The sequence below is a fragment of the Solanum tuberosum genome, unplaced genomic scaffold, assembly GCF_000226075.1.
Source record: "Solanum tuberosum cultivar DM 1-3 516 R44 unplaced genomic scaffold, SolTub_3.0 scf00062, whole genome shotgun sequence".
NCBI lineage: Eukaryota > Viridiplantae > Streptophyta > Magnoliopsida > Solanales > Solanaceae > Solanum > Solanum tuberosum.
The window spans coordinates 572,943-584,150 of record NW_006238987.1 but is presented as its reverse complement, the minus strand read 5'-3'; the positions used below and the strand labels follow the sequence as shown (position 1 = coordinate 584,150).

The 11,208-nt window shown below is 37.1% G+C and overlaps 2 protein-coding genes across 2 annotated transcripts in view; one reads left to right on the top strand and one right to left on the bottom strand.

The window, feature by feature from the left end:
* Nucleotides 1–6,318, top strand: part of LOC102590975 (RNA-dependent RNA polymerase 2) — a 10,770-nt gene extending 4,452 nt beyond the window's left edge. Inside the window, exons 2-4 of the mRNA XM_006344978.2 lie at nt 2,581–4,484; nt 5,163–5,313; nt 5,394–6,318. Coding sequence (XP_006345040.1) covers nt 2,581–4,484; nt 5,163–5,313; nt 5,394–6,161 — 2,823 coding nt within the window. The 3' untranslated portion in view covers nt 6,162–6,318. The remainder of the gene's footprint in view (nt 1–2,580; nt 4,485–5,162; nt 5,314–5,393) is intronic.
* Nucleotides 6,319–7,529: 1,211 nt separating this feature from the next.
* On the bottom strand, nt 7,530–8,313 carry LOC102590628 (uncharacterized). The gene has a single exon (XM_006344977.2). The coding sequence runs from the start codon at nt 8,248–8,250 to the stop codon at nt 7,798–7,800; it is 453 nt and encodes a 150-aa protein (XP_006345039.1). The 5' UTR covers nt 8,251–8,313; the 3' UTR covers nt 7,530–7,797.
* Between the last annotated feature and the right edge of the window lie 2,895 nt (nt 8,314–11,208).

Genomic DNA, 11,208 nt, shown 5'->3' with positions numbered 1-11,208 from the left:
ACCCGGCAGCTTTGGAGGATTTTCTTGAGCCTTAAAGGCATATCCTGGACTATGCCTAGGAGAGTTACTGAGGCCTTGTACAGCTGGGAGGAGGCAGGTGCCCTTGCAAAAGACAGAACTAGATGGAGAATTATCCCTGCTTCAATATGGTGGGCAATCTGGAAAGAAAGGAATTCCAGATGTTTTGAAGGCATAGAAAATAGTGTGCAGGATGTTAAACTAAACTGCATTTTGTTGTTATGTTTTTGGTGTAATCAATTATACTCAAATGACACTGTCTCTATAGTTGATGTTCTAGACTCAATATAGAAATAGAGTAGGAGTGTCTAGAGTGCATCTGTATATAAGGTTTGAGTACAACCCATGTACTTTTGTGATATAATACATCGTTACCATTTTCAAAAAAAAAAAGCTGTAGTAATCTACTGCAAATAGAAATAAAAAATAAAAAACTTAATTTCCTTAAATCTTCCATGTGTAAAACATTGGTAGACTAAAAGGAGTGCTAACATTACTCCCCTCTTCAAAGCGCGCTTTCCCTCAAGCGCTAAGTGTGGAAAATATTAGTAGTTCCCCCTTTTCTAACAAATTCTTCCTCATTGTATATAGAGTCAATCTAGAAAAACTTCTTGCACTGATGACCTCAAGCGAATGGTTCATCACAGTTGAAACAAAGTCCCTTAAGTCGCCTTTCCTCCATTTCAGATCTGGTCAGTTTCTTCACAAATCTGACATATTGTTGAGGTGAAAAATCTATTGTCTTTGATGTGCAAGCATCTAACAATTGCGAACAAATGAGTTTTTCCTTGCGCTCATAAAATGGGGATAAACTCATTGCCATAGCTAAATCTGGAGGATTATGCAACTCAACCTCAATTGCTATATAATTAGTAAGACCGTTGATATAAAGTTCAATTTTTTGTGACTGTGAGTGTACCAACCCGCGAAATTAACTGCTCAAATGTTTCTTGGTAATCTGCCACAGACCCGATCTGGCGTAGCTTAGCCAATTCTCCCAATTTTTTACTTCTGATTGGTGGCCCAAAACGAAGATTACAATGACGTTTGAAGTCATCCCAAGACAGTTGAGGTAGTTCAGTCTCTAGTTGAAGAAACCAAAGTTGTGCATTGCCCTCCAAATGAAAAGAAGCAAGTCCAACCATTTCTTCTTCCCGAGTTTGTTGGTGTCGAAAGAAGTGTTCACATCTGTTCAACCATCCCAAAGGGTCCTCTTGACCATTAAATCGTGGAAAATCCAACTTTGTATGTCGAGGAATGATGAAACTTCCTCCTACTTCTGATCCTGACCCTCCTGCCACTTTATTTTTACCCTTCCAGCCACGATTCTGACTAATATGTTCAGTTGAATCAGAATCGACCGTCGAATTTGCTAAATCCTTTGTGAGTGCATCTAAGCGAGCATTTATTGCTTCCTGTCTCGCTATATTGGCTGCACGTTCTTCTTGAAACAAGTTCACTAATTGTGCCAGTTGATGTTGAATTTGATCTCCTATAACATCCGTCTCTGATACCAAGTTGTTATGGTCCCCGGTTATGGATCTAGTTATGGGACGCTGCAAGATAAAATCTGAAGTTTTCTGTTTTCTACCTATGGTGCTGGTTCGTTAATAGAGAACCTGCTAAGTACTCCAAAACTTGACTAATTTTCTGCTTATCATTTCACCAAATACAAATAACATTAAATACAACACTGGTGGATTAACCACCCCATCTGAAAACAAGGAAGTAACTTCCTACTACAACTGAAATGAGAAAGTGGAGAAATAACCTCCTTACTGCAACAACTGCTACACAAAAATAGGAAAAACAAGTAACTAAAAAGCTGGAGTAATCTACTGCAAATAGAAATAAAAAATAAAAAACTTAATTTCCTTAAATCTTCCATGTGTAAAACATTGGTAGACTGAAAGTGGTGCTAACAAAGGATCAGTAGAAGTCTTAACAAACTTTGGGGATATTAAGGCTATTTTCATGGCAGGTTAAGTTAGATGGGATTGTGCATGTGTCATGGTGCTTCTGTCTCTATTTGGTCTAAGAGCACATTTGTTATGCATTGACTAGTCTCTGACTTACAAAGAAGTCTGAATTTAATTTCTTCCACTACTCATTAGAACAAAGGGATAACTGTTTTTTGTATTGATTTATGTGATACATGCAATAGAAAACAACGATAGATAGCATCCTATCCCGGTTGATTACTTTATAAAAAGATATACCTATGATATTACCTTGAAAAGAGAAACAAAAATTCGGAAGAGAAGTGAAATCCTCTGAAGGTTATATGGACTAACATTATGCTGAAATGAAATGTTGGCATTGCTGAAATTTTTCGATCCTTTAACCTTTGTTTCTGAGGCAAAAACTGTTCTTGGGGAATTCATACCTTTCTTCTTCTTCTTCTTCTTTTTTTCTCGAAAAGATGGAACATTTATGTCCTTCCAATATGTAATATATCTTGATTGGTTAGAGTCAACTTTACAATCTTTTATAAATATCTATTAGAAAAAAGAAACGAACCAAGGTGTTCTTTTTCATTTCAGTGATTTTTTTTGCTTTCAGCTAAAACATGCACCAAAGCTATACCAAAGAGTTTCTGGACCTGCTGTTGCTTCCAAGTTCAGTGCTGACAGGTATCATATCTGTAAGGAAGATTGTGAGTTCCTTTGGGTTCGCACAACTGATTTTTCCAACATAAAGTCTATCGGATGTTCATCCTCTCTTTGCTGGGAAACTGAAGACGGATGGTTAAGTTCAGATTTGCTTTCTAGTTTGCCATGTTGCAACAAGGATGTGATAGATCTAGATCTGGATAAAGTAGGAGATATTTATTCTGGTTCTGAATTTGTTCCCCTTGTGAGGATCCCATCAGATCTGAAGCTACCTTATGAAATCCTTTTCCAGCTTAATTCCCTCGTACAGACTCAAAAAATTAGTCTTGGTGCTGTTAATCCAGATCTCATTGAAGTTCTTAGCAAATTAGAATTGGACACTGCAATGATGATCCTTCAGAAAATGCATAAGTTGCAGTCAACCTGTTTCGAGCCCTTGACATTCATCAAGACACGCTTGCATGTTTTGGGTAAAAACAATAAGAACCAGCTTTCATCATCTTACAGCAGGTTAGTGAATCATAGCATGATGAGTGTTCACAGAGTCTTGGTAACACCATCAAAGATTTACTGCCTGGGTCCAGAGCTTGAAACCTCCAATTACATTGTGAAGAACTTTGCAGAACATGCTTCTGATTTCTTGAGAGTAACTTTTGTAGAGGAGGATTGGGGTAAACTTTTTCCTAATGCCGTTTCTATGAGTGTTGAACAAGGTATCTTTGCAAAGCCTTACAGAACTAAAATCTATCATCGGATTTTGTCTATCCTTCGAGAAGGAATTGTTATTGGAACTAAAAGATTCTTTTTCCTGGCATTCTCGGCCAGTCAGCTTCGCTCAAATTCAGTTTGGATGTTTGCTTCTAATGAATATGTCAAGGCAGAAGATATCAGAGAGTGGATGGGGTGCTTCAACAAGATTCGTAGTATCTCGAAATGCGCTGCAAGGATGGGTCAATTGTTTAGCACCTCTGTTCAAACAATGGAGGTTCAATTGCAGCATGTTGAGATTCTTCCAGATATTGAAGTGACCTCTGATGGTGTTAGTTATTGCTTCTCAGATGGTATTGGAAAGATTTCCCAAGCTTTTGCCAGACAAGTTGCTCAGAAATGTGGATTGAATCATACCCCATCAGCATTTCAAATAAGATATGGTGGTTATAAAGGTGTGATAGCTGTTGACCGCAATTCCTTTCGAAAGCTATCTCTTCGTGGCAGTATGCTCAAATTTGAATCAAAGAACAGGATGCTTAATATTACCAAGTGGAGTGATGCAATGCCTTGCTATCTGAATCGGGAGATTGTTATCCTTTTATCTACTTTGGGAGTTGAGGATAAAGCTTTAGAAGACCTGCTAGATAATCATCTTCGTCTTCTGGGCAAGATGTTGACCACTAATGAGGCAGCTTTAGATGTTTTGGAGAGCATGGGTGGTGGTGACGTAAAAAAAATCTTAATGAGGATGTTGCTCCAAGGATACGCACCCAATCGGGAGCCTTATCTCTCGATGATGCTTCAGTCACATTTTGAGAATCAGATTTCAGACCTAAGAAGTAGGTGTCGTATATTCATTCCAAAAGGTCGAATTCTAGTAGGATGCCTAGATGAAACAGGTATATTGAAGTATGGCGAGGTTTATGTACGAATAACCATGACTAAGGCTGAGCTACAAAATGGTCAGCAAAATTTCTTCCAGAAGGTGGATGAAACAACTGCAGTAGTAAGAGGTAAGGTTGTAGTCACAAAAAATCCTTGTCTTCATCCTGGAGATGTAAGAGTACTTGAGGCTGTGTATGAGGTGACATTAGAGGAGAAGACCTGGGTGGATTGCATTATTTTTCCTCAGAATGGAGAAAGGTAGAGTTTAACTGTTACATATATATGATATTTGAGCAGAAAATATTCAGTACACGATATTCTGTGGAACTTTTCATATCCCAACTATTTTACTTAATTTGACTTGTCTACCATATACTGTTCTTTTCCTTGGTCTTCATGAAGACTGATAAAGAAGTTTTTTTGCAAAGTTTTGGATTCTTAAAACTAGGACATGACTGAAAGTAAGTGGTTAGTGCCAATAGGTTCTATTAATTGTTTTTCGGTAAGTACTAATAGCCTACCCCTACTACCTTGGGATTGAGGTGTAGTACTTGTAATAGGTATTAAAAAGTTCTAGTAATTGCACTAAATATAATATCTTCTTTCGCTAGAGGTTCATGCCTTTTTGTCTTAAATAATTTAATCATGAAGTTTTAGCAAGTGTGAGAGGTATGAAGAGAGAGTTGGCTTAGTCTTGCCTTCTTGGAGCAGGGATCTGCTTTCCACATTTTCCCTTTCTAAACTTATTATATATATATTGTACTTCCACACCCCTCCTCCTCAACCACTCAAAGGGAAATAATAATAATAATAACAACTATAATAATAGATCAAAAAAGACTGTTCTCGAATCTAGAGCTTTAAAACTTTCTTCATACTGCTCAAAGGAAATTAAATGTTCTTTAGTACTCAAAAGTACTGAATTGTCATGTGCAGGCCTCATCCAAATGAATGCTCTGGTGGTGATCTTGATGGAGATCTTTATTTCATATGCTGGGATGAAAGTCTCATTCCTCATCAAACAGTGACACCCATGGACTACACTGGGAGAAGACCTCGTATAATGGATCATGAAGTTACTCTAGAGGTAGCTTGAGCTATTTCTTCCATGAATCAAGAAATCTTTTTTTCTGAAAACCTCTTGTTTCTTTCCCTGATTTTTTGCAGGAAATTCAGAGATTTTTTGTTGATTACATGATTAGCGATACTCTAGGTGCGATCTCTACTGCACATTTGGTTCATGCAGATCGTGAACCAGATAAAGCTCTGAATTCAAAATGCCTCCAGTTAGCAACCCTTCATTCAATGGCTGTGGACTTTGCAAAAACTGGAGCTGCAGCTGAGATGCCCAGGTTTTTAAAACCAAGAGAGTTTCCCGATTTCATGGAGAGGTGGGACAAACCCATGTACATTTCTGAAGGGGTACTAGGGAAGCTTTATCGTGGTGTTATCAAGTCTTATATTCGTAGGAACTCAGATGACCTTTCTACTGATAGAGCTATCCAGGATGCTTATGATCATGACCTTCTGGTTGAAGGTTACGAGGCCTTCATTGAAACTGCTAAAACTCACAAAGAAATGTACTTGGATAGCATGAACAGCTTACTCAACTACTATGGAGCAGAGAAAGAGGTTGAGATACTGACAGGCAATTTGCGCCAGAAGTCTGTGTATCTGCAGCGGGACAACAGGAGGTACTTTGAACTAAAAGATCGAATCTTGGTTTCTGCCAAAAGCTTACACAAGGAGGTCAAAGGGTGGTTCTCTGGTTGCTGCACGGAGGATGATCATCAGAAATTGGTTTCAGCATGGTATCATGTTACTTATCATCCTAGTTACTGCCACGAAAGTGCTAATTGTCTGGGCTTTCCCTGGGTAGTTGGTGACATTTTGCTGAATATAAAATCGCATAATACCAGAAAAACCACCCCCTAGTGTTCAACCATGAAAGCAACTTTGTTGTTTGATCCTGCCTTATCCAAGAAAATGTGTAATCCATGTGCTTAATGTAAAACTTAAACTCTCTTGTCAGGAGTGCTATCCATGCAATCTGTTGTCGATCACTGTGAATAAAATCCTGATTCCTTACCTATTGCTTTGTAACCATGGCTGGTGTCTTAATACAAAATTAGTCTTAGTTTCCTCAAGATGTTCGAATACATCCGAACTAGTGCATGACCCCCTTTTTTTCTTTCAGTAATGTTCGGACCAGCTTATGCACATTTCTAACGGTTGTGTGAAAATAATTGAAGCTAGTGTTTGTCTTTTTCATTCATAACCGCAAAGAAGCAAATGTAAGTCCCCTATGTCACAGCTAAGTGGCCACCACTTACCCAGGTTCCAAAAAATTTATCTTACCAGGAACTCCTTATCCTTATTTTCTTTGAATGAATTTGTCAGGATCTGACTACTTTAATTCAATTAAAAAGAATGGCATAATTTAATTTAGAAATCAAAATCTGGGTTGACAGCTTAGCAGAGTATAGAAAAAAAGTAAAGTAGAAAGGAGCAGAAAGGCAAAGGATTATCTCCACTTGTGTTCTTTTTCGTATGGATAAGGAGGTTTATCTCCACTTTACAAAATTGATAATTCCATAAACGGCGCTCTTTTTCTAATCCATTAAAGCTTTATCTCCCAACAAAGCGAAAAGATCCAAATTTATCCTTGTCTATTCCAAATCACTTGATATTTCTTGATTTCATTACACTTTTGTCCGTTCATACCATGTATAATTGGCAATTCAATGAACAACATTGTTTTCATCCATTAAATCTTTATCTTCAAACAAAAAAGGAATCATAAAGCTAAAAGATCTTAATATCTCATACATTTCGAAATTACTCAATTTTACTTCATTATATTTTTGGTCTATTCGTTATACTACACATCAACAAATCATCTATCGTAATGAAGCTCCAACATAGAATGAGTAGACCTCGTGTTGTTTGGTGTGAGGGATAAAAGTAAATAGGGATGGGATAAGAAAATAGTAATGGGATGATTTTTTGTGTCTTGTTTGGTTGTCATGTTTAGGATAATTTATCCCACAATTTATACCACAGTAATGGGATAAGTAATCCCAGGATAATTAATCCCGAGATAGCTTGTTCCCAACCAAACGAAGGGGTAAGTTATTCCATCATGTATATGAGAGAGGTTTACTTATTTTATCATTATGATAAAAATTGTGGAATAAACAATCCAAGAATTATATAATACCTCCAACTAAACTAAACGCAGTTACTCAATCTAAAAAAGTGCAGGGACAAATTTAACCATTTTCCCAACAACAAATAATAAAGTAGTCCACAAAACTAGCTTGTTCCTCCAATTAATCATCCTTTTATCATTCAATTTCTTTATTTATGCACAAATTGACCAACTCATTAGCCAATTGAAATGTATAAACTAATACTAAAATATACAGTACTAGTATATCAGTTGATTATACATTACGAAGAATGAAAAATAACCAGTCATGATGAGCTGTAGGCTCTGAGGATTCATCTCCATTCTCCACCACTGAACTCGTTGTGTGCTATTGGTATTTTGCAGCATTCAAAGGGCCAATCAGACGAAGTTAGGCCCATCCCTGCCCAAATCCAAGGACCCTCTAGCCGACGCCGGAATTGAAGCGTAGCGCGTCGAGAAATCTCGGAGCCCGTACTCATCCTCCTCTCCGTTATTATTACCTTCGTCGAAGTTTAACGCATAACTGAGAGGATCGTACTGGAATTTCCCCTGCGCACCATTTTTATTCCGATTGAAACGCCGGATAAAAGTTTTCCATCTCGGTCCCGCTACAATCTCCGACCACTCTCGTAGCTTCATTAAAGCGTTAATCCCTTTAGCCCAAACAGAACCTTCTTTCACTTGTTCAGTCTGTTCCTTACGCCACCATTTCAAGCCGCCGCTTCCAGACGACGACGGAAAGCAAAAACAGCAACGCCGCTTCTGGAATAGCTTCTCCGACGTCTCCTCGGTTGGCTGGGTGTATGTGTGTGAGAATTCAGGTGCCTCCATAGCCAAATCGTTCCAATGTAGGAATATTATACAGCAGCAGAGAATTCAGGGTTTTTATATATAAACAAATCCACTTGCGAGACTTGTCCTATCTGTCCTTTGCAGAGCTGTAACTGTTAAGGAGTGACTGGCACCGGGAATTACCGGTTTAAAATAATATAGGCGTACCGCTCACTTTGAGTACAGTTTTGGAGTTATATGACCGGCTCTCTCAATATTCTTTTTCTTTCTAAAGGGACTTCACTTGAGTACAATATGGGTATATTGTACAGCTACGCTAAATGGCTGTCACAACTCAGCCATGGCTTTAGTTACAAAATTTGATAAATTCAATCTAATTATCACACTGCTTCTCTTCGTTTTAATTTTAATTTGTTTATTTTTTTCTTTATTTTTTAAAATTTCATGTTAAATCAATCAAACAAACAAATTGAAACGGACAAAGTATTAGTTATACTTGGTAACTATAGGTTTTAATTTGATATTATAGTAATTTTTATGTATATTTATGTTCCACATTAAAAATATTGAAATTTTTTATCATGCCAAGTGGCAGCATCTGCACCTGGCTACGTGTAAGATTACAATTTGCTTTTCGTCTTCTTTTGTTTTTTATTTTTCTGAAAAGAAAAAGTTGGTTGAATTCGTTCCATTGTTAAAATATCAATCCTGGCTTTTTGTACAAATATCCAGGCTTGTAATTGAAGATGGGTTGAGCCTGAGCGCCACAAAATATTCAGCTACGCGTCTCCAACGCATAATTAGGCATCATGCACAATGAATCGTCAAGTGTATTTGCACAAACTTTTTGAGTGGATAATCGTCAAGTGTATTTGTAGAAACTTTTTGAGTGGATAATCGTCTTTTTCTAACTGAAGGGACCTATATTCTTGCTCATCGTTTTCTTTCTTTTTTGTGAATCTTCCTCACTGGATTTTGATAGCCTAATGTAAAATTTTATTTTATTTTATTTTTAAAAAAAAGGTGACATCAATGACCGACCTTTTAAAAAAATAAATATATAATCAGATTCCTGACCAAATGAAGTCAAGGTTTGCTCAAGTTTACGATGACAAACAGATAAGATCAAAAAACAGAAGTGCCTAACTTTAAAGCATAAAAACGTGTTGTTGATTTTATGAGATGGCTTTTCATCCTTAGCAAAGACAGGAAACCAAAACATGCAGAGAAATGTGAAATGAACATGCACTAAAGTATCAGGTGATGTCAAATTCCAATGGCATTAAAAAGCACGGACAAAGATGTCAATCTTTTAAACTTTATCAACTTGCAAATGAGATTTAGTTGCCAAAAGATGGCACCAGCCACCTAAAGCAGCACATACTACCAACTTGTGGGTGTATAAAATTAACCATGAGTGAAGAAGTACTTCGAAGGCAAGAAGGCTTATAATAGTCACAGATTCTTGCACATTTTGATACAACTTGAAAGTTTTTGGTCCAAGTCGTACCCAATTATAAGGCAGACCCAACCAACAGATGACAAAGACCTACAATACATGGTAACAACCATGCTGCAAGTGACGAATGCTACTACATTTTCTAATATACCTAATTGCTATAAACAAATGAGTTAGATGGCACCCAATAGCCTTTTCATAGCGAGAAAACAAGTCTAGTCATTGCAACCAGAGATAAAAAGGAACATAGAACAACATCTGTAATAAAAGCAAGAATACTCCATAAGAATTACTAAAGATCCGACTTAGTTTTTTGTGAAGAAAGCAACCTAAATCTGAAATTTGATTAATCTTTCTCCATGTTTAAGTTGTCGGTGATGAAGGTACTCAAACAAGACATTTCTATACTTACTTCCCGAGCTAGCAAAAGCTCCCATGAAGTCTCGACACATAGACATAATTTGCCCACAAATATGGTAATCAACTGCTATCTAACTCAAGCAAGACATTTCTATACTTACTTCCCGAGCTAGCAAAAGCTCCCATGAAGTCTCAACACAGAGACATAATTTGCCCACAAATATGGTAATCAACTGCTATCTAACTCAAATAAACTAGTAGTAACATGTTACAAGCTGTCCCTATCAGATATTGCTATCAGAAAAATGATTGCCCATTGACTCACCATAAACTTTATGATCTGCTTGAACAAAATAGTGCATTAGCAGAACACCTTTGAGTATGAAATGTGTTCAACAATAATTGTGAATTTTTCATGTTACCTCGGTCTTCTCAATGGATTTTTTTAATTAGAAGGCAAGGAAACTCATGTTGGAATAGAGTACTAGAGTAGTGCTAGGACATATCGAAAAACATTTATCAAGTGTAAGTGGCAACTCATGTATGTATAGAGTAGTGCATGACAACTCTTGCTCATCGCGTTATCCACACAGAGCCCAGTCATTTTCAGTGATTCACAAGTAATAAAAGCCAGATCTACGAAATGATCAAATTAATGAAACATAGGTACAACACATATTGATTGACCAGATTAGTTGGAAAAAAGCAAAACTAAATATGATAAATTGGAAAATTAATAGGAAAGACGATATTCATTTACTTAGACAAATCTTGTGACCACAGGGAAAAATCCATGTCAAACTACTGCTGGTATTACCAAATATGGAATAATGGAATTTGCTCCCAAAACATTCTAACTATTAACACAGAGAAGAATGTATTTTTTCCACTTAAGAATACCTGCTTTAAAAGCTCAAGTATAATGCCTGCATGATCTTTGTGAGATAAATAACATTTTGTTTGAATAATAGATTGCTAGACAGTGGGCATGCAATCATCCCAGATGACTCATGTCAATCTGTATACTAGTTTTGCTGCTCAAAAGATATTCCAATTGCAGTGGCCCTTGGAGATTTGGTCTAGTGGTTAGAACGCAACACGAATTGTGGTGTTAGGCACACATCATGGGTTCAAGCCAAAGTGTTTTGCATTATGCACCACTGACCCTCGCAAATTTC